This window comes from Mauremys reevesii, linkage group 2 (genome assembly GCF_016161935.1).
Source record: "Mauremys reevesii isolate NIE-2019 linkage group 2, ASM1616193v1, whole genome shotgun sequence".
In the NCBI taxonomy this organism is placed as follows: domain Eukaryota; kingdom Metazoa; phylum Chordata; order Testudines; family Geoemydidae; genus Mauremys; species Mauremys reevesii.
The window spans coordinates 71,584,058-71,608,301 of NC_052624.1; the positions used below are offsets into that span (position 1 = coordinate 71,584,058).

General features: G+C 40.0%; 1 protein-coding gene across 3 annotated transcripts in view; it reads right to left on the minus strand.

Annotated features, from left to right (window-relative positions):
* The window catches only part of TOP2B (DNA topoisomerase II beta), a 127,119-nt gene that overhangs the window by 48,223 nt on the left and 54,652 nt on the right, over window positions 1–24,244 (minus strand). For all 3 annotated transcript variants that reach the window (XM_039523125.1, XM_039523124.1, XM_039523126.1), the window contains exons 6-13: window positions 22,465–22,562; window positions 21,036–21,248; window positions 20,780–20,953; window positions 9,230–9,331; window positions 8,999–9,136; window positions 8,288–8,426; window positions 6,068–6,225; window positions 5,527–5,652 (exon numbers count right to left, since the gene is read on the minus strand). In XM_039523125.1, the coding sequence (XP_039379059.1) occupies window positions 5,527–5,652; window positions 6,068–6,225; window positions 8,288–8,426; window positions 8,999–9,136; window positions 9,230–9,331; window positions 20,780–20,953; window positions 21,036–21,248; window positions 22,465–22,562 (1,148 nt within the window). The remainder of the gene's footprint in view (window positions 1–5,526; window positions 5,653–6,067; window positions 6,226–8,287; window positions 8,427–8,998; window positions 9,137–9,229; window positions 9,332–20,779; window positions 20,954–21,035; window positions 21,249–22,464; window positions 22,563–24,244) is intronic.

Here is a 24,244-nt window from a genome sequence, read left to right on the forward strand (position 1 = left end):
AGCAATATTGCTCCTCCTCATATCAGATGAGAGGTTGGCACGGGCAAGTTACTGGAGAAAGTACGCGCCAACTCAAGCCTGCTGCTGCACAATGATCTTTTTAAACCACCAGCTGCACGTTCACCATCACACTGCCCTTATCATCTCATCCACCATGCCAGGATGTTAGGGCGGAAACACTCTGGCGAGAGGAATGGATATCTATTATAATCCCCAACCAGTCCCTCCCTCGCCAACCCCACAATTTGCCCACCTGGTTTTGACCTGCCCCATCGCCAATGGTCCCCATTGAACAGGTTCCAGCGTAGGGGCAGGATTTTATAATTGTACTACGAGAATGAATGTATGATTTGATTTCTTCCTGCCAGCCACCTTTTTTGAATAGCAGAAGGGAATGACCCTCTGGGACACTGGTAGAAATGCATCTGACAGGCTACCAGTGTCTGTACTGATGTTAAGGCAGGGACAGACCAGAACAATCCTTATGGCTGATTATGGTCACTCTTTTGTTTTAGGATAAATTATAAATGTCTACTATGGTTTCCTATATGTATTACAAATTAGGCACTCTAGTTAACTATACATTTCTTTGTTTTAAGGTTTAGTAAGAGGCAGGATTTTGTATTGTGTCTATGTTAAGGAGATTAGAGGAACATTGAAGGCCTGGGCCCCAGTGTGAATTGTTTTGATTATAAGATTTAGGAAGGCTTAATTTACAATGTCTTTTGCTCTCAAAGGTCTCTGTAAAAGACTGTTTGTGTGAATGAGGAATGCATGTATCAGGAAAATGTAAGGTGTGAAGGCCATTGTTATAGCCTGATGGTCAAGGAAGGAGTGAAGAGACTTAATGACACCAGGGAACCATCAACGCACATCCATAATGAAGAAAAGGCATATTGATGACCCTGAGGTAAGGCTGGCACCCCTAAAGATAACTGATTAAATCAGATCTGTGACAGGATGACCCCCTCGGAGATGTTTTGGAATGCTTACATCAAAAGATAACTCCAATTAAGAAGTAACCGGTCAGAAACTGACACAGCAAAATCCATAGACTTCAACAGAGAACAGGGTGCTTTGCCATGGGACTTTGGGTTCATCTTGCCACTACAGGAGCATCGGATCACAACCAACAAAGCCCAGTTCCACTCTCGACCAATCTGGCTGGCCACTAGATTGATCCAGACTCTGGACTGGTAACTATAAACATCAACTGGCAGGACTCTGTGTGCATGCATTGTGTGTGTGTGTTTGAAAAGCATATGCTAACTACTGCATTCTCAATAAATGTGGTGTTTTTGCTTTCTCCCCTATTTTTTTTAAATGAGGAGAAAAAGAAATAAAAGGTTCTTAACCAACTAAGCTAACTACGCTAAACTACTTGACTAATCTAACTAAACTAAGTCTGAGGTAAGGCGAGCAAGCGCACTGCTGGAGCTCCAACTCGAACCAAGGGCTGTTGAGAAGGAACTGGGGGATAAGGAGGCCGCACAGCACCAGTTAATTGCCACTGCAGGCCTGAGACAGGGAGAGTGCATGTGCGGCCCATTTATCAGATATTAGGAATGGCAATATACAAAAACCTGTAGGAGAACACCTCAACCTCCCTGGACACACAATAGCAGATTTAAAGGTAGCCATCCTGCAGCAAAAAGGGGTCAGGACCAGACCCCAAAGAGAAACTGCTGAACTTCAGTTCATTTGCAAATTTGACACCATCAGCTCAGGATTAAACAAAGACTGTGAATGGCTAGCCAACTACAAAAGCAGTTTCTCCTCCCTAGGTGTTCACACCTCAACTGCTAGAAGAGGGCCTAATCTTCCCTGACTGAACTAACCTCGTTATCTCTAGACTGATTCTTGCCTGCATATTTATACCTGCCCCAGGCAATTTCCACCACATGTGTCTGAAGTGAGTATTCACCCACGAAAGCTTATGCTCCAATACTTCTGTTAGTCTATAAGGTGCCACAGGACTCTTTGTCGCTTTTTACAGATCCAGACTAACATGGCTACCTGTCGGGTTCCATCATTCCTATGCTGCCTTGGTGGAAAGTTACAGCAGCAGCACAACAAGAATAGAGGAGTTAGATAAAGTTGTTATGAGAAAGTAGGGAACTGCCAGAGCGAGGCAAATGCCAGGTGGCCTAACTGGTATCAGATAAGTTGCATGGGAAATGGGAAACCAGTAAGCAAAGGGCCATGCATGTGAAAAGTGTGTGTATCAGACAAAGAACCAATCAGCAGCAATGTAATGTTGGTGTGTCTGACGTTTGCTAATATGGAGAAGCCTATATAATATGATGCATTGTAAATAATAAATGATTCAGCTTGCAATCATATTGGTTGTTGTGCTTTATCCGGCCCGCCTGCAATGCAACAAATGGTGACTCCGACGTGATTCGTATTGAATCATGATAGTGTCGGGAGCCTGAGCCCAGAGGCGAACGGCCAGGAGCCTGAGCCCAGAGGCGGGGAGTGCCTATCTGACGTAATTCGTATCGAATGCTGAAAGTGTCGGTGGCCTAGTCTCGGTGGCCTGTTCCAGGCGGAAGAGCCGCGGCGGGGAGTGCTGGAGAAGGGCCGGCCCCCGGGCGTCCAAAGGAGAGGCGCATCTGAGCTCAGAGGTGAGCGGCTAATATGGGAACCGCTGCATCAGCGGAAGAAAAGATAACACAGAAGCCTTTATTGCACATTATGAAGCGGCAGGGAGAAAGGCTCCCCTCTGATATGTTATCCCGCCCGCTGCGGTGGGGACACAGAAGGGGACTTTTCGTTAAACCAAATACAGTCTTTGATAAAACTGTTTGGGAGCGGCTACGCTCCGAGCTTTGGGAGTCGGTGACTCAGGGCGATAAGGAAGCTTTCTTCCTGAGTCAAGTATGGAGTAAAACAAGGAAGAAAATACAGAAGCCTTTATTGCACATTATGAACCGACAGGGGGAAAGAATTTCCCCTGCTGCACTGATTTACTTATTAAGAAGAGAGGGGAAGTTGGGGAGGCTTCTCCCGACCGGCCTTCGGGCACAGGACGAGGAGGTGCTCCGCTGCAAGCGAGCCCTGGACGGGAAAACTTTGGAGTGCACGGCGCAGGCAGAGGCTCGTGCCGTGGCCCCGGAGGTCGTTTGGACCTACAAGCAAGTAAGTTGTTTTGGCAGGAGCCCGGGGAAGGCGTCCCACGCTGGCTGGTCTGAGCCTGGGACAGTGCCGGGAAAACCGTTATGCTTCTCCGGTATGAGCAGCAACAGCTGGGTGTTCTGACACAGGATTTACAGTTTAAAAGAAGCCAAGCAGGGAAAGTAAAAGAACATCATGAGTTAATCGAAGACAGCTCATTTTTTTTCTTTTGGCCCCGGTCAAGGACATATTGCTCACAGCTCACACTAATGAGAGCTGAAAAACCGCCCCAAAAAGCTAATGAAAACTGCAAAATCCTGCCAGGCACTAATGGAATGTGTTAGCTGTCTCCTTTCACAGGTATGGAAGAGCTGCCCAAAGATTTTAGCAGCCCTGCCATTTTTGCAACCAGGAGACTGACTGGACCCATGATTTTTATTGCAAAAGACCCCTTCACATCAGGAGAATTTTCCTACTGATGATTGGTCTAATTTTTTTTTAGTTTCATTGTGCTTTTAAACAGCAGCAAAAAAGGACAAGGTAACGTGCTGGCTAATTTCTCCCTTGTCCGCTGCAGCCCCCACGTCCTGATTATTTCCCCCGTAGAAGCTGATCCACGACGGTGGTGGAAAAGAAGAAAAAACATTCACGTTGTTGATATTGCCAAAGTCCAGAAATTTCTGACTAAAAAGACATTGAGAACTGACCCTGGTGAAGAAGCAAAGAATTATACACTGGCAGGAAGAAATTTGGGACTTCTGCTGAGAAATGTGATGTTAATTGGATTTTGGGATTTATTTTACAGGCTGCGCCCTGTGTTTTGGATATATATTTTTTTTTAGCATGTATTGCCCCCCCCCCATTATGGTAGCTCTTCCTAATTGGATTGTAAATGATATGTCCTTCTTTTATTGAGGCTGAGAAAGCATTGCCGTGGGAGCTAGTATGTTTGAAGTTTTGAATGGCCAGTTGATGGCCATTCGGAGTGATTTTGAGCACCAGGATAGCCCACTGCCCTTACAGATATATTAGGAGTACCATTTGATTTGGGGTTGTAGAGATATATTTGGATACTGTTTGGTTGGAAGTGTGAGTATTTGCAGTGCCCCTCCCCAGCATGTAAACCAGTTGAGTTGGGGGGTGAGGGCTTTTACATACTGAACCCTGCCGGGTTCATGGGGAGGATGATGGTGGAATTATTGCCCCAGCTTTTTAGAGTTTAATTGTTTTTTGTTTTTCAAGTTTGAGAAAACTCAGCCAAAGGGTTTGTTGAGTATTCTCAAGGGGGGAGTTGTGTGTTATTTAGGCATAAATTTAGGTAATTTGGGAGAATGGCTTTGAATTTATGTGACCCAAAATACCTTTATGTAAAGTGCTTTGGATCGGGCCCAGGCAGGCACGCAATAGATAGAGAACTTGAAGAGGAAAAAAGGATCGGGCCCAGGCGGCGGGCAACAGACAACAAGCTTGGAAAACTGGTTGATAACCTTGAGGGTGTAGTTGATAGAAAAGGTAATTAACTATAAGCGAGTAATGTTAGGCAGAGTAAAAAGTTAACTCTGTGATTGCTAGAGGGAACAGCAGTTGAATTTTGTAAAATGCTAAAAGAAAAGTTTTTGGTGTTTTTAAATGTTTGTAATAAATTTAGGTAAAGATGTTAGTTTGTAATTGTTTGGCTATGAATAATTTTGCTGTATTAGCTGAAGAATGTATATAGTGCTATGAAATTGAAATTGTATTAGGCTTTAGGGCATTGTAAGTGATGATTTTTTTTTTGTTTGTGTTTAAAAGTAGAAGTTAAAAGTAAAAAATTTTAAGCTGTTAATAGCTTTGAATTTAGAAGTAAGCTAGGATGCAATTGTATTACTGTAAATGATTTAATTGATGAAGTGATTTCCCTGTTTTGTACGCTCTTTGCAATGAAGTTTGAAGAGGTTTATTGGATGTTTTTCTTTTTTTTTAAAGAAAAGAGGGGGAGATGTCGGGTTACATCATTCCTATGCTGCCTTGGTGGAAAGTTACAGCAGCAGCACAACAAGAATAGAGGAGTTAGATAAAGTTGTTATGAGAAAGTAGGGAACTGCCAGAGCGAGGCAAATGCCAGGTGGCCTAACTGGGATCAGATAAGTTGCATGGGAAATGGGAAACCAGTAAGCAAAGGGCCATGCATGTGAAAAGTGTGTGTATCAGACAAAGAACCAATCAGCAGCAATGTAATGTTGGTGTGTCTGACGTTTGCTAATATGGAGAAGCCTATATAATATGATGCATTGTAAATAATAAATGATTCAGCTTGCAATCATATTGGTTGTTGTGCTTTATCCGGCCCGCCTGCAATGCAACAGCTACCCCTCTGATACTAAAATATTTTAGTTATGTGTTTTTAAAACCTGTATATCTCAAACTAACCTGATCAGTCATGATCATAATCTTTCCGTATCTCAAGGATTTTAGAGATTCTGGATCTTCATAGCTTTTCTTGTACTGCAGACCAACTATTTTGATAATGTTGTTGATTTCTGCATTTTCCATAATCTGTGTAAAAAGCAGAGATTCAGCATGGGGTAAAAAAAGCATCATAAGTTGATACCTTGATATTTGTTTAATATTACGTCAGCTATACCAAAAGTTCTCCATATTTAAGAGTCTCTTAGTTCAGGTGCTGTTCTTCCTTACCCATTGTTGCCAACTCTTATTATTTTATCACAAGTTTTGCAATATTTTGTATATTCTGGAAGTCCTGTCTCCAAAAGTCATTTTATTAGGTGGGAATCTCAGATTTCAATGAAAAAGTAAGTTTCTAGCTCTCACATCGGCTGAACCTTCTGAAAATGCGAACTCTGAAGGCTCAAACATTAAAGACACACCAAAAATTTCACAATTTTTAAGCCATTATATATTCTGAAGCTGACAAGATTTTTTAACCTTGGGGGTTGGCAGTACTACTTACCTGCTTGTGAGAAGCTTCCCGAACATTGAGAATTTTACCCCTGAGTGGGAATACCCCATATCTGTCTCGTCCAATTACCCCTAAGCCAGATACAGCTAAAGATTTGGCAGAGTCTCCTTCTGTTAAAATCAACGTGCAGTCCAAAGAATGTTTGCCACCTGGGGAGGGGTGGGAAAAAGGCAGGAAACAAAGCAAACAGAAAATATGTTTGTGCTAAATTACCAGTTTTCTCCCTAAACCAAAATGATAGATAATTCTTCAATACAGGATGAATATCACTCATGATGTGAGACCGTCCATACCACTTAAGCTCCACAGTAGGAGCGAAGAAACCTCCCCACCCACTCCTCCTTTAAGGAGGTTCTCATCCCAGCAATAGGCTGGTGTGGAGGGGAAGATGGATGCAGTGGAAGAGGGTGGAGGTGTCTCACACAAATCCAGGGACCCAAAACTCCTGCATAAGGAAAATAGAGGAGCAGTGGCTGTTATATCTTTGATTGAATAGCCACTTCTGGGTGGCTGTCTTGCAACCCTACACTGTCTACAAATGACATACATTTATATATGCATATATACACCAAAGATGGGTTATTCATCCCCCCCCCATATATCTGCATAATTTTTATACAAGTAACTTCATCTTCCACTGGCCCTCATTACATCTGGTTTTCTCATACACACAGAATCCACAAGTCTGGACTGGGTAACCACATGCAAAAGCGCAAACACATGGAAGCTGCTCAGTGGATCAAAGTATTGGTTACCCCTCTATCTAATCTGGTACCAAGCCATAATCCAAGTGTTCTGCCTCCATCTGACAGAAGCAGAACAACAAGACAAGAATACTTGTTTGCCTAGGGAAAAGCCTCAGATATGGGACTTCTCCACAAGCAGTTCTCATTCATCCTAAAGCATTAACATATTAAAACAAGATGATTCTCTCTTATTCCTCCTTCACTGCTAGGGCTGCAAATAGTTTATATATTTCATCGGAATCCTTCCTGGAAGGAAGGCCAGATGTTAGTTCCACTCTTCTGGAGCCTAATCCATTCGTCAGATGCCAACAACCCTCTCAGAGGCTGGAGAAAATGACTAATCCTCAAAAAAAGCCATACACCTCTACCTCGATATAACGCTGTCCTCGGGAGCCAAAAAATCTTATCATGTTATAGGTGAAACCGTGTTATATCGAACTTGCTTTGATCCACCAGAGTGCACAGCCCCGCCCCCCTGGAGCACTGCTTTACTGCGTTATATCCGAATTTGTGTTATATTGGGGTAGAGGTGTATATAACTTCCTAAGAAAAGGGAGAGGCCTTGTGCTCTTCAGATTCCTCACAGTAATATGAGTCTCTCGCTGACTTAGCAGGTTGCCTTTTTGGATCTGATGATTTGAACAGCTGTATTTCAAAAATGAACAAGGCTCTGAAAATTTAAGAGATGGACTTTAAGAGCATGTCTACATTGCAATTAGAAATCCACAGCTGCCCTGTGACAGCTGACTTGGGCTCGTAGGGCTCAGGCTAAGGGGCTGTTTAATTGTGGTGTAGACATTCAGGCTTGGGCTGCAATTTTTGGAAGCTAAAGTGTATCAAAATGGTTTGTTTCTGGTGCAAAGAGATCAGTTATCAAATTATACTAAATACCCAAAGGCCAGACTGTTTTCTCTGTCCCTAAAATCTCATCCCTACCTAAAAAACACTAATCCCAAGTGATGGAACAATTTCTCTCGAGGTTTCTGTGGCTAAAAATCTGGAAAATGTTCAGAAAAGAGATTACAAAGCCTCCTCAGCTGTCTTACATGGTGCTACCTAATCACAATGAATTATTATTTCTATGTATTCAGTGAATATTAACATATATTAAAAAAAATAGAATATTGGACACATTACTTATAGTGATGTACCTCTCTAAATATAAAACAAATCCTAAATCAGGACTATTAACTCCTTACCATAAATCATTTGGTAGTCTTAGCATCAGACTGACAGCTGCAATTGTAATTACAACACTAAGGAGTTCACCTTTCCTTCACTGATCATTAAAAATTTGCATAGAGAAGTATGCAGTTCATACTTCTAACATAATGATAAACTCTCTTTACAAACTTGTGTAAAACAGATTTAGAGCATCTAACAGTGATTTAACAATTGTTGATAAAATTAAAGCTACAAACATAATAAACTTCTTGGCATGAAGTAATCATATTAAAGCTCTTACCAGCATCATTAGCATCATCTAGTTTTGGAATGCCCTTGATTTTACTGTGCTTCACTGATGAACATTTTTTGTTCAGCTGAGTCTGTGCCTTGAATTTGACCCAGTTCAGAATACTCTCTACGATACCACAATTAGAGGCCTATAAATGATAGATTAAAGTTGTGCATGAGCACAGATGTAGAGCTTCACATATTAACTTAAAATAATGCAGTAAAATATAAGAATCCAATCTAAGATCCATCAGTGGTTTTCAAATTCCCCCTAAACAATTTTTAAAAAGCATGATTAAAAAATATTCAAGGAACTAACATCACATGTACATTAGCATCCAAACAACCCCAAATCTACCCTTTCTTTTCTTTTCTATCCCCCACCTTTTGAGTTGTAGTACTACCAAAATTTTTGAATGCCTGTCTTAGTATTAGAAATTTACCAGCATAAATAGTAATAATCTGCCATAGGTGGGTGAGCCATGGAAATGAAATCCACATGCAAATTGGGCAAGGGCACAGTGCAGCCTATTGCCCCCCCACTCAGACTAGAAGGGCAGCAGAAATCCCTCCATGCCATTTGCTGTTTGTTGAAGTCTCTGGATTCATAAAAATGCCGATTCTATAACCCAATTCATCTTGTACTTCATTCGGGAACACATGAAAACCTGATCCAGGATGCAATTCCTGTGTTCCTATCATAAAATCATATCATACTTACTGCTTTGAAAAATTTCTCTGATAGTTGGCACTTGGATCCAAAACTTTTAGGCTGAAGGGTCATGTTTTCCTTTGTCTGAGAATCAAAAGTTGGATTTTCTATCAGGCAATTCACAAAAACCCATATATGATTCTTCACCTGTTGAAAAAACACAGAAATCAATTCACTTATCAAAACTGTTGCCTCCATTCTTTTTCAGTATTTGTTTTTAGTATATATGAAACTACTTGCCTGAAACGGTTTCACTGAAACTCCAGCTTTGTTCTTCTTCTTCACAACCTCAATCAATTTACCAACAATCTGATCCACTACATAATCAACATGCCTACCACCCTTAATGCAAAAAAGAAAAGAAAAGAAAACCACTGAAATTCCAAACATCTTGCAATTGTGTTACCAAAAATTACTACATTCATATTGAGGTTGAATCATCTATATACAGTAAGCCATCACTTATTCAAGAATATTTATTATATTATAATATAATGCTAGAAAAATTAGTTTAAAGCTTTTAATATACCATATAGTAGTCATCATCTGTGTGGATGCACAGATGCAGTGTAAGGCAAAAGGAGCTTTATATTTTGCACCCTCTGTGCAATGGCAGTCCACAAATATAACCCATGGCTTCACAATACAGTAGCATGCAAGCCATCCTTATTTGCCAGACAGCTCAGAGACCCTGAAGCTCAGCAATGGTATATGCAACTCCACATGACCCACAGCAGGGACCTTTGCCTAACAGGCAAAACTGGTTTAGAGTATGATAACACAAGCATCTAAGTGTGGGTTCTTTCTCATCAAGTCAAATTCTCCTCATTGCAGGGATTTAGGCCCAGATCCACAAAGGCAGTTAAGCTCCTAACTTCTACTGAAACTTTGTAGATCCAGGCCTGAGTGTATAAAATCTGGCCTGCACATGCATCCTCAGATTTACAACATCCATCACTATTCCTTCCTTCACCTATGCAATTCATCTGTTTTTCTTAGCAGAACTTCTAAAACACTCCTGAAAAACACTGACAGCTATTTGTGTGCTGCTAATTTGAAGCAAAACCTTTTCCTTGCCACTCTGTGCCTCATATTAGTACTTAGGAAGAGGACCAGACCAGTAATGACCTAGCAGAGGATCCAAGAAACATCCCAACACCACATAGCAGAAGGACTTGGGGAAGGTCAGCAGCCTTCTTACCACTGCTCATGTGCTACACCCCCCCCCTTATTCTATGCCTGCTGCTATGGCACCATAGACACAGGGGGGCATATACCTGACCGTATCACAAAAGCCAGCTGACTACCCACTCTTGGGACCATGGAGCAGTTACTTTTGGGTGCATTAGCATGCAGCCATTTTTCTAGCACTCAATAGTAGTCTGTTGGAATCCTGTCCAGCTACTGCCTGGATGCAGGAGAAAAGGAAAGTGGTTCTCTGTACCCTGTACCTCATCCAAGTGCATTTATGCAAGACCAAACAGGATTTTTTCTTTATTCCACCACAAAAGCTGAGAGTGCAGAATCACAATGCCTGTCAGCTCCCCCCTGTCCACAAATGGTAGCTCACAAAGCTTGTAATTCCTTGTAGAGAATTCTTCAATTAGCTATGCTGTCTTCAGATGGGCCAGAATTATTATTTTACAATAATGAACTAAGACAATGTATTTAACTTCCACCTAAGATTTCTAGCTTCCAACCTTGGTACAATGGAAACTGAATACAGGGCCGGTGCAACCATTTAGGCGACCTAGGCAGTCGCCTAGGGCGCTAGGATTGGGGGGGGCGCCATTTTCTTCAGCAGCAACTGCAGTGGCCGGATCATCGGCTGCCCCGGTCGCCGCCGGCATTTAGGCGGAGGGAGCTGGAGCAGGGGAGCGCGGGGAGGGCAGCCTGCAGCAAGTAAAGGTGGGGGGCAGCACGCAGGGGAACTCCCTGCCCCAGCTCACCCCTGCCCCGCCTCCTCCCCAAGCACGCCATAGCCGCTTCACTTCTCCCGCCCCCCGGCTTGCGGCGCCTAAGCTGATTGGCACCGCAAGCCTGGGAGGTGGGAGAAGTGAAGCAGCCACGGCGTGCTCAGGGAGGAGGCGGGGCAGAGGTGAGCTGGGGCGGGAGGGGGTGCCTCAGGGTGGAGGGTGGGGAGCTGGCGCAAGGGGGGCGCCTCAGGGTGGAGAGCTGCTGTGTGTGGGGGTGCTTGGGGGGGCAAGGAGGTGCAGGGGGGGGGCACACGGTGGAAGTTTCACCTAGAGCGCGAAACATCCTTGCACCGGCCCTGACTGAATATAGGACACCCTCTAAATCCCTAAACTTCTGAGAAATTCAAACAGGAAGAATACTCAGCTACCATTTGTAAAAGCCAATTACTACAGGTTTTGCAATCAGACTCTACAACATCAGAATTGATTTTTTTTTTTAACCTGTAAATGGTATTTCTTCAGTGAATAAGGTCAGTCTCTAAGTAGATGGGTTTTCACTTTGGTCACATTAGAACAGGCACAGAAATGTCATAAGCACATAAAAAAAAATGCTGAGCACCCAGGAAGTTATCTTGAGGTGCCTACTACCTTCCTCAGCTGAAAATCTCATAGCAATTACACTAAAAAAAATTTTTTTTTTAAATTATAAGGTATAGGATCAGACATACCCATTTGGAATTAAACTCGTTAGGGATATAAAGGCAATTCACACAAGCTTTATGCAGGAAAAAAAATCAAATTACACCCTAACAGTGACTATCCTTAAAAAGAGGCACATAAAAGAAATATGACAAATATAAAATATATCCTAAAATAGATAACTATAATTAAAATAAAACCACCACAAAGAGAGAGGCAGTAAAAATGTCCTTATCCATCAGGTAAGAAAAACTCTCCATTACCTTAGTGAATGAATTTAGTCTGTTGTTAGATGGGATCTACATGTTCTCTTAACACAGTAGGACAGAATTATTTTAAGAGCAGAAAACAGAACAATTTTACCAAACCCTGCATGTGCAGCAGCATATGTATTTATTTTATTTCAAATATCATCTAATTAAAGCATGCCTGGAGGACCACACAGGAGCTCTGCACATCTGTTCTAGGAAAAAATATCCTCTCAGCCCAGGAGGAGCATTGGTTCTTGTGAAATGGGCCATACTCCCAACAGCAAGCCCTAACCATTGTAAGCATCACTGACACAGAGAACCAGAGGTACTGCTGATGGCATGCAATACATGCAGGCAGGCATCCTGCAGGTCTGCAATGGTAAGTAATTCCCTGAGACAATAGCTAGTAAGACTGCTCAAACTGATGGTGATGAATCTGTTTAAACAGTTCAAGTCCAAGGTAGGACAGTCTCTTCATAGAGTGAATGCGAATCTTTATCTAGGAGGAATGATATCACTCCTCTTATGGCAAAGAGGTGCTGGGCTATTTTTTCATGCCCTGGATATCTTTTCTGGGAGTTGTGAAGAGACTGGAGGATGGGGAAGCTCATAGAAGTATGTAGTAACCATCTGCAACAACAGATATTCTCTATAATAATGAGTCTGTACTTTGCAGCCTTGCAGGATGATCCTCTCATCTTGTAAGTATGGTAAATCTCATATTTCTATTGCTCATAAAAAGGGGACAAAAACCTGAAGTTAGGTTTGGGGAAGGAGTAAAACCTGCAGGTTGAGGCTTTCATCCCTCCATCCATTAAATGGAGGTCATGAAAGATTTTTTTCTCTAGGGCTTAAGTGCTTGATTTAAGGGTTCCCCCCAAACAGATGTCTGCTGCCATAGGGAAGTTGTATTTCGCTGAAAATTCTCCTCCAGATCAGTATCTCTGTCTAAGTGCACTGTAGGGTAGAATTAGCATAGCCTCTAATCTAGCTGAACCTGACAGATTCATGCAGTGCTGGTCCCAGAATATTAGACAGACAAGGTGGATGAGGTAATATCTTTTACTGGACCAATTTCTGTTGGTGAGAGAGACAAATTTTCGAGCCATAAAGAGCTCTCTGAAGAAGAACTCTGTGTGTCCCGAAAGCTTGTCTCTCTCACCAACAGAAGCTGGTCCAATAAAAGATTTTACCTCACCCACCTGGTCTTTCTGACAGATTCATGGTAGCCATTGTCCCAATATTCTGACATCTTATCTAACAATATGAAAACCCTTCTGGTAGGGTGGGAGAGGAGAATCTTATATAGTACTGGAAAGCTGGTGAACAGAAGCCTTCAGCCAAGAGTAGAATTTATGGAAGCACTTCAGAAGGCCATTTGTTTGACTAGGATCTCAATGGATGATGCCAATCTTTATCAAGAGAGAGCGTATCTTCATCTTTTCAATAACCAAACTGTAGAATTATACTCTTGTTGATTTGTTTAGAGTTTGCTGCAGGTTCCCTTGTCTTGGAGTTATGATTGTTCGGGTTAGACAAACTGCTGGAAAATTCTGGAAGGACAGCTGTAAAGTTTTTCACAAACTAAGAAATATAAAAGCCAGAAGGATTAAAAAAAGAATAACTCAAAAGAGGGGCTCAGTTTGGCTGCTCTGTGTCTTTGCTTTTGTTGGATTTGTATTGTGCATGTCCTTTTCCTTTTTTTTATTTTACACCCCAAGTTGTAGGTGTCAAGCCTATTGAATCTCAGGCCATAGTGTTTCTTGGATGTTGGCACCGTATCTTAACTGGTTCCAGGATTTAGTTTTGCCTGCACACCAGACACTGTCTTCACTAGTTCCTATCACTAAGAGAGAGAGGAAACTTCATTGAGCCATGAGCCTATGTTTCCAAACCACACCTTCCAATTTGTCCTCAGGTGGACCAGAGATTGCCTTGCTGAGAAGAAATCCATGACTTCATCCAGAAGCTGACAGTCAACCAAAACTGTAGAGGAGGACCTATGCTTTTCCTTTTCCCTTTTTATATCTTTTTTTGTCTATATTTGTTTGTCTGAATTTATTGGGGAAAATGACTAAACAAAATTCTTACTTTCATAAGTAACATTCCATCATTTAAAGAAAACAAGTTAAAACAATGCTGGTTTTGTAACTTGCAATTTTTTTTGGACACTTGGGGTAACAAAATAGAAGTGTTAACAACCAAGACCATTAAAAAGAATCCTAAAAGAATGCTAGCTGTGGGGTATAAAAATAATATTTAAATAATTCTTATCACTATGACAGGTGAAATTAGAATCAAGTACAATCCACATATCAACATTTGTTTCTGTAGAGTTAGGAAAAGGGAACAGCATCAAAATCTGGCTTGTTCTCAAACTTTTAACAGCTCTGCCACATCTGAGGGAAGGATTAGCTTAAGCAAGTAAATAATATTTCAGAATAAGAGAGAAATCTTGAAGTGCAAAACACCAAAGCTAATCACCAAGTTTATCCTGAAGGTTTCACAAAAGTCAGGTTCAGATATGTTTATCTGTCAAACCGATTGGAGAAAAATGAAGAGTAACTGAAAGGACAGAAAGCAAACTCCTCTGCATCAACTGTTTGCAGTTTGTTTAAAGGCTCAGTATCAGACTGGAGAGGAGGAGGAGGACAATTTAGCCTTGACTGGTGAATCTGAAGAAGCTTAAAATTGGCCTTCTCTTTAATTTATTTTTAGGCTTGCAATTATCCAGCTAAACTCTGGCAGGTACAAACACATAAGTCTGGGAGAAAAGGGGAGAGTACAGTCATACCTCAACATCTGAATCTGTTTTAAGATCTCTGGAGCATGTCTATGGCTCTTCAACTGCTGAGCTGCTCCTCTCCAGTTGCCATTGTGGCTAAGAGGTGCATTACCTCAAACACCACCAACTACCACAATGATTACAAAGTTTTGTACAAGAAGCAGAGAGACTACATCACACAAGAGCACCCCTCAAGGCATTTACTGATTTTCTTATTAGCATTCCCCAATTTTTCAATCATTTAAGTGGGTCACAGGCCTAACTAAAATCAGAGTAAGCGAGGCAAAAATGAACGTTCAGAAATGAAGAATGAGAGCAAAACATTCATGCTGTTTCCTCTTGCAAAACAAAGTATAACTAAGAAAGCTGACAGGAGTCTTGAGACAATCTCTACTGGTGCTCCAAAACTGTATGCCTGGTCGAGGCTGTGTTAAACAAAACCCCATCTAGATAGAGAATAACCTTGTCTACTTGGAAAAATTCTTTACCAAAAGCACTGAAACAGATAAAACCTATAGCAATGTCTTTAAAATCAAGGGGGTAAGGTGGGGATGAAAGCTGAATCTAAAATGTGAATACAAGAACTTTTAAAAATAAATATTTTGGTTTAGAACTACTTGATAATAATTCACATAGGAAAAAATGTGTTTGAATAAAGTGATTGTGAAATTTGCCACGCTTACAATACTGTAGATTGAAATCCTCAGTTATTACAAAAAAGGTGCAAAGAAAGCAGCGATGTAAGCTTCCCTTCTCTAGCAGACTAATGTGCCTCTAACTCAGTGCCCACTAACTCTCTGTCAGGGTGAATCATCCCTATTGTAGATAGGTACAACAGACATTCGGTGTTTTGTAACATACTAAAATCAAGGTCCCTATCTCAAAGAGTTTACAATCTAACAGACATTAAAATAAATCAGTTAAGCTGTATAGAGACATCACTAATGAGAAGACCAATGAAAGCACACTTTCCTGCTTCAAAGAACACAGGGAATTTGACTACAACATTTTAAACACAGGAAGTCAGTGACGTGATTGGAGAAGAGGTAATGTGGTTGGAGTGACAAGAAATAGTAGCTGTGTTTTGAAAGTACTGTAGGGGAAAGAGATTAAAAGAAAGAAGGCCAAAGAAGAGAAGGGTGCAGTAATAATGGCAAGAAATGATTAAGGAGTGACCAAAGGTTTTATTAGAAGGGATGGACGTTGATAATATCAGAGAAAGAAATGGCTTGATTTAGTGTGAGACAAGATGTGGTGGAAGATAGTAGGTCAGTATCCATTCCCATTCAGTCCTTGATCTCTGCTAAAACTGCAGGTAACGGTTTCAATTAGTTCCAATACTCAGTCTGGACTTTTTGATATGAACACCTGAACTGAACTGAGGCCATCAAACTCACTCAACAGAGATCATGAAACAGCCATAAGACGAGAATGACTTTTGGTCATTACCAAACTGGGCTGGCAACCTAGATGTCAAGGAATACATTACCAATCTTCTGGGCCACCTAGTTCCCCTTCCATTTTATATTGTAATTAAGTATCTCAGGAGAAATAGGAACACAGAAATTTGAAATGTGTACTGTATTTGACAAGATTCTGTAAAAGAGAAGAGTAATGGGGAAGTTTACTCTAAGAGTATGCCTACACTTAAAGCTGGGGGTATGATTCCCAACTTGAGGAGACATACTCACACTACTGTCTGAGCTAGCATACTAAAAACAGAATGTAGCTGCATGAGTCTGAGCAGTAGGAGGGGCTAGCCATCCCAAGTATATACATAGGGTCTCTGAATAGCATGCACGCTGAGTGTTTAACCTCTCCCACTGCTTGTGCTGCCTCAATTACATTCTACTTTTTGCATGCTAGCTCAGTGAAAACTAGTGCAAGTATGTCTCCTCAAGCTAGGAATCACACCCCCAACTTGAAGTGCAGACATACCCTAAGGCTCCAATCCTGCCATCTGGCCAAGTCAGGCAAATCCCTGCATCCATGCAGAGCATCTCAATTTAAATAGTAACATGAACAAACATACTTTTAAAAAAGTAGTAATAGTGATTTTGTTTTTAAATCTATCCATTATTTGTCTCTTTATAAAGCACTAGACTCCAGTTTTATTCACAGTAAGAATGTACTACCTCTCTATCAATGCAGGATAGTTCAATTTACTGAAATTTAATATGTGCCCTGACATTTTAAGGAAAGAAAATCATAATAAATTTTTCAGTCTGTAAAAAGAACTAGTTATGACAAATGTCTACTGACCACTATATTGAAAATATCTATAAAACACTGGCAGAACAATTGTTTAAAAAAATATTTTCAACTAGTTTTATTATAATTTTACTCACCACATCGCTATAGTTCAGACGGTGTCAATATCTTTATTATAAATCCTATTTCAAATGTTTATAGCTGGGTTATAAATATCTGTTTTTACCACTTTTAATATTTTGTAAAAATTGTAGTTGTTGATGTATCAAAAAATTATAACTACTTACCTGTAATTCTTGGTCTCAGAAGATAATAGATATAACAGTTCCCCACTCTTGGGTCCATTCCTAGTGTGCATAATTGAGTGAGGGATGTTGAGAGCTCAAAGTTAGGAGCCTTTAAACCATCTCACCAGTAGGTGGCATACTTACCCAATAACTTACAACCTGTAACTGCCCCAACTGTCAGTACACTTTAATGCAAGTTCGCAAGACTGAAAAGCTAGCTCTATCTTGCAACTCTGAGGGGATATGGAGGGTAACTATTATAACTACCACCTTCTGAGAAAGATAATTACAGGCACATAATTTTCTTTTCCCAAAAGGTAAGTATTATAATTGAACCCCACTCTTGGAGACTCAAGGCTGCAGGGAAGCACCTAATAAAACGGTAACTGATCGGTTCCTACACTGAGGCCTGGTCTACTCTTAAAAGTTAGGTCAACATAGTTATGGCCCTGAGTACCATAGTTATGTTGATCTAACCCCTGGCGTAGACACGGCTATGTTGACGGAAGATCCTTCCGTCTACCTTGCTACTACCACTCAGAGAGGTGGATTACCTAGAGCATTGGAAAACTCCTTTTGTTGCTGTAGGAAGTATCTACACTAGAGCGCTACAGCAGCATAGCTGTAGTGCTGTAGCTACAACACCACAGAATATGTAGACATGGCCTAAAAGTACCATTAGCAGCCACAGTACCTGGTATTTTGTGGCAAATTAGACCTAAATTCTAAGGAAAGGCCAAAAGTTTGTGTGGCAAACTGAAATTTCTATAACTTACATAAATGAATTGAAAAGTGGAGGTTTTCTATGAATTAGATACATAAATACAATTGTTACAGTATCCGTTGTGGTGTTTATTTTTCTATTAATATTAAATTCAATTTATTTTAAACTGTCACCAATTTCTAATTTTCAATATGCAAGGTCTGGGCCACTCGTTGGATAACAACTGAGACTCCTCTCTTGTGGATGGGGTTAACATGTAATTTTAAATTCTGGGAGGGGCCTTAATTTCTCACTACCAATGCCAACAAATCTTACCACCACACAGAGAGCCCCTGGACCCTCCCTTAAATTCATGGCATCCTTATTAGAATGTTTCTGCTAAAATGATCAGTACTGAAACATTAACAATGCTGATCATTATTTGACTTCAGAGCTAATAAATGAGCTGATTAATACAATTCATACCTCTATTACAGCTATTATTGAAGCTGTTTGAGAAATCAGGAAGACAACATTTAATAAGTTTACAAGTGTTACATATTTGGAAGGTTAGCTACATAACCGTAATAGCTAGAAACATTCTTTTTAATGAAATCTTAGATTCCCAAGTAGAATTCTATAGCAGGTGGTAGATTCTGCAGAACTGTGAATGCACAGGGACCTGACCATTATAGACAAGACAACAAATTTACAAAAAAACAGGGAGTGGTGCCTCAACATGCTACCTGAAGAAAACTTATTTTGTAAGGTTTTGACAGGTTTTTTTTTTAAAAAGAAGGCAGGGAAAAGAATTACCACTGGCGAAATGTATCTAGAAACAAAAAATGAAAGGATTTTGGCAAACAGAGCGATATACAACCAAAAAACAGCTGAAATGAGCTCCTCACCTGTTAGCAGATTAAAGGGAACAGGCAGTTGACGCAGTTAGTTACTAGCCATTATGTCTCATCAGTGGGTAGTTGCACATCAATTGCTGGTGAGGTGGATTACCGGCTCCGAACACTCCACATCCAGTCACATACATAAGGCATGGATCCAAGAGTGGGAGAAACTAGAAATTACAACACTTACCTTTGAAGAATACACAGTACTTTTTTCTATGAATTTTCATAAAGAATTTCTGATAGTACACATGTGTAAGTGCATGATAGATGAAAACTGGACCAAAGGAGTCATTCTCAAGTCTCTTTCAGTAAAGTGTTATATTTACTTAAGATTCAACAACTGCTCTTTTTGTCCCCCCAGATAAATAATATATGTAATAACTTTCTATCAGAGACATTTATTTATACTCTGTATGTGAAATCAGCTGTAGATATGATTTCCCCTTGATTCTTGACTTTTTCCACAAACTTAATATTAAAAGATAACCTGTGTCAGACATTTTAAAATGGGATTTGCACACTTTTTTTTTGCCTCTTTATGTTGTATAAAAAAGGCCTGAATTAATACAGGGGTTCTACTTGGGTTTTTTCATTATTATTTCAGAAATACCAAGAATATCAAGTCTGTTTCCACCCTCTTTCCCCCCCCCCCCCCATTTTGACAAGTGTCAGGAATTAATATTAATTTTTTTTAAAAAAAAAAATAACCCTGTCTGTACTATGGATTTTTAGCAAAATATTCCCACCATTCTGTCACTTGTTCAACTGCACTGAAGACATCACTGGTATGAACTGTGTAGTAAAAATGACAAAAGCCACCAGAGACATGTCTACACTTATGCTCCCACCAGTACTATAACTGATTTCACTGGAGCCTTGACTACTATAGGGGTCTCACTATGTGCTACCACTGGTGCTGCTGAACCAGTGGCAGCAGTGCACTGGTAGAACTAGTATTATTATTTTTTGTACAATTACCTAGCATAGACCTGACTAAAGAGTTTTAAACTGTCTGATTAAAAATCCGTTTCCTTCTCAATAGTTCATCTTTCAGGGATACTCATAGTTAAGCTTCCCTAAAAATGGTTTAAACAGTCACCAGAGAATTTTCCCTTCCTTAGGTGATCCTTGAATTGAATAAGAACTGCTTTAGCAGCTGTTACATCACTCACCCCCTGCAACTTGTGCAGTGGATATCGCCAGGATAGTCTTGTAACTTGGTGATCCCTGGAAGACACATGTAGCTGGTACAAGTTAAGGTTGCTCTAATTTGTGCCAGACAACTGCCCTGATGCAGGGTGACCCCAGGACTAGGGGAAGTACAAAGGGGACCTAAAGTGAATTTTACACTGTTGTGAGGTGAGCAGACTGCTTCTTGCCATGGCTGTTGATTTGGGTCTTATCAATTTGTGACTTCTTTAGTCAACATTGAGCCTTCCAGTGCAGAGAACACTCGGATATCTCATGTGAAAACACAAGCAGGGGGGAAAATAACCCCAGCATTTTAGGCCTGCTTTATATGTCATAAAAAAGTAACAGGAAAGTAAGAAAAAGGTGCAGAAAGAGAAGGGGGGAAAACCTCAGGCCCATTTTTTTCACCACTTTGCAGATTACGTTTTGTACATAATCTAATTTCCAAACATGTATCAGTAATATTTTATTGCAGTATGATTTTTAAAAGGTAAGTATAAAAACATTGCGAGTGCTAAACAATAGTTGCAGTTCATTTCACATCCTTACCCAATATCATCAGGTGTATTCATAAGTTATTTGCATCACTGCAAATGACTACTAGTATTTTAAAATAAATCAAAAAAATGTATTTAGAAATACAATTCTGCCATGTAGAGATTTTGATTACACTCAATTGCCTTGGCAGGCTATTGTATTTCATGTAATAGGATTAATTCACCCATTTTAATTTTTTGTATAAAAAAGATTTATTTATGAAACAGCTAAGTAGGCATAACTTTAGTGTACATTTTTTTATCCCTTACATTTCACTCATTTAAAATATACATAAAACTACTCACCTTTGTGGTAGCTATGCTATTTACAAAGCTGATTTGCTGAAACCCTTTTTCACTTAAAGTAAGACACACATCCCATCGTTCATTCGCAAGTTCATGAATAACTTTGAGTGCAACTCCGGTTTCATCCAACTTGTCCTTTACGTAAAGATCTACGTAACTCCGGAATCCATTTACCTATGGGTTCAAAAAACATAAGCAATTACTGTCCTCCTACTTACCTATGCAATTTATAAAATATTTTAAATAGAATTCTTACAGGTAGTTTCTTCCCATTAAACATAATTTTGACTCCTTTGCATGACCCAGCCAAATCATAAGCTCTTCTTGTCATGAGGGCCATAATATCCTTGTCAAGCTTTTCCATCTTAAATTTAGAAAGATCTGGTTGGAATGTGATGCATGTGAAGTCATCTCCTTCAAAATGCTTAATCTTGGGATCAGAAGTCTTCATCATATTGTTCAGCCAAGTCTTTGGAAACAAAATTTAGATGTTAATTACAATCGTCTCTCTTTTTTTTTTTTTTTTTGGTAATCTAACCAACACAACTAAACAGCATAACTAATACCCCTCTTTTTTCCAGTTTCCAGTTATTCTAAGTTTGCACTAAATTGCAGCATGAAAAATTTGCATATTTCACCTTACAGATTTCTCTGCTAACACAGTAAAGACAGAATCAACTGCTTTCCCATGTTCTGCATGTGTATTAATATAGTGATAGGCTCAAGGGCTTTGTGGAAGTGAAACTATGCAGAGAGATCATGACATCTAAGTGTACAAGAACAAACCAAGCAGCAGGCTGATTGTCCATGTTCTTTGCTGGGGGGAGGGAGTGAACACAAGATGAAACAGCTCACTTGTGCAAATTTTTTTCTTACATAATTTTTCTTGAAAATGCCCAGTGCTATACTCTGCAAATTTTAAAAGCATACTCTATAGAAATCTACATTCATGCCATCATTAATATGATTTTTAGCAGTTCTGCAGAAAATATAAAAAAATTAAAAGCCTTGTAAACAACAGCTTTTTACAAATTGTTTTCTCCTCATTACAGTGCTATACTGAATAGTTGGAAACTGAAGATTTATCCACCAAAGAGACAGAGTAAAAGTAACAGCAGTGAAAGGATTCCAAACAGAATACCCCTAACCAAAGTGCCTCAAATCTATATCAAAGTGACCACCTCTAAGAGTGAGAAGGTAGATCAATTTACATGCCCATTCAATCCTTGGTCTGTGTGCACAGAATGTCGACAATAGACTAGACGGGTTGATGTATTTTACAAAGTGGTTGCTGGTCCATTAGGGTTAAGGATATTAATAAGAAACATACACAGAAAAAAACTGTTTAGTATATGATTGTACAAGGTTTTGTTTTATTTAGATTTTTAAAAACAAGGAGCAGGACAATCTTTAAGAAAGTACTACGATTCTCAGACTACTGCAGTTCCTATCCATTTTTAGCATATTAGTAAGATTATAAAGAACAAATATAAATTTGTTACTCGAGAAAAATTCTTCAAATCTAACGAGTACCAACAGTAATTTTACTCAATTAACCGTGGTGCCTACATAATTGTTACTGCTGGATTTTCGATAATTTATTTTATGGATCCCAGAAAATGTGTTAAAAATTAAGTTTCTAATTAGAAAAATGTAGAAGAGAAAGATCAAAAACACTTGCATACCTGTTTGAAACTGTGTTTATATTCTTTGCAAGCAGTTTCAACTGTAAATTTTGTACTGAATATATTACAAAGTTTTGCACCATAACCATTACGACCACCTGGAACAACAATTAAATGTGGTAAGTTTTTAAAAGCAGAAATTACCTGTATCATATTACAAATTACTTCAATGAAATAAAACGTTCCCATATCAGGGACTTCTACCACGTGCAAGGGCCATGCTAACAGACATCAGTAAAGGACTGAGACCTAATTTAATAACTTTTTGACCTGGAAGTTCACAAGGAAGTGCACACACTGTTTCCTTTTTACAGTCTGACTGGTTATCAACCTGGGACTAAATGTTACCCACCCATGGGGAGCAGTTCTGCAGAAGAGGTAAAGGGGTGCTTTACCAGTCCTGGAATTCCCATGGATGCACTAACTCCATGGGCAACTCCTGGCAAAATCCCATGAATCTTGATATTTCTTTGAGAAAAGGAAACATCTCCACACACATTAGACCCCCTCTGCTGGCAACATTCTCAGAAACCCTGCTGCCAGTGACTACTGATATGTCTGCACCCCAAATCCCCTATTTCAAGGGGAACAGAAGGTTCAGAGTATGGTTAGTTAATCTAGTATTATCTACAGCTCATATTTCCACTTAAAAATGCACTAGGGATTGGGTTGAAAGTTGAAAGTTCAGTGAATTTAATAGAATCAGATCCTATGTACATGGTAGCATATGCCACAGCATGACTGCTTCCCAACTTCGCCCCTTCCTGTCCTTGCATATGCACCTTAACACAAAGAACCATATCTGCATATTGTTTGCATAGAGAAACTTCCCTGGTTTCCCAGGGATGAGGTAAAAAATGAGCTTCCCTCTTCCACCCAAATATGGATACATTTTGCTCTTTTGCTCCTCTTCCTTGCATGGAATGGAGGGGCACACAGGAACCCTGATTATAAATGTAACTATTTAAGCTATAATTATACATCACAGCTCAATTTAATATTCAAGATTGTGAGGGAATAGAATCCCTGGCTTAAATCAAGCATGGAGCAAAAAAGCCATATCCAAGGCCCCAAAAAACTTTAGCGCTGCACCTGAATCCCGACCAGCAATGTACATATTATTCCATTCTTGTGTGTCACTTGAGAAGAAACTTGCAACCATACTGAATTATCATAGTTTAGTTGCACAAATAGATGCACGAGAACGATAAAAAACTTACTTTCATTTGTGACCTAAATCAGGATTATTATGTTTAAGTACTGAATCGGGCCGGCCTAACAGTCTGCATCATCTAGTCTACTAAACTTTTCCTTCTATTTTGCCAGTTTAACATTTTTAATATTTGTATATGCATATAAACTACTATTTTAGATTAACTTTATATGATGTATTAAATGTAAATTTGTAATTAATTAAAATATATTATATATTTTGAATCCTGAGATTATACAAAACACACTATATAATATTTAAATAGTCGAAGATTTGGGATTTTCTTTGTCAGGACAATGCTAAGGGGACAGCTAAATATAAATGGGTGTTGTTAGTTACCTGCAAGAATACAGTTCTCTCTAAACCAGGGATCGGCAACCTTCAGCACGGGCCCGCCAGGGTAAGCACCCTGGGTAAGCATCCCTCAGCCTGCGCCGCTTCCCGCAGCCCCCATTGGCCTGGGACGGCAAACTGCGGCCAGTGGGAGCCGCGATCAGCTGAACCTGCAAACGCAGCAGGTAAACAAACCGGCTCAGCCCGCCAGGGTGCTTATCCTGGCGGGCCGTG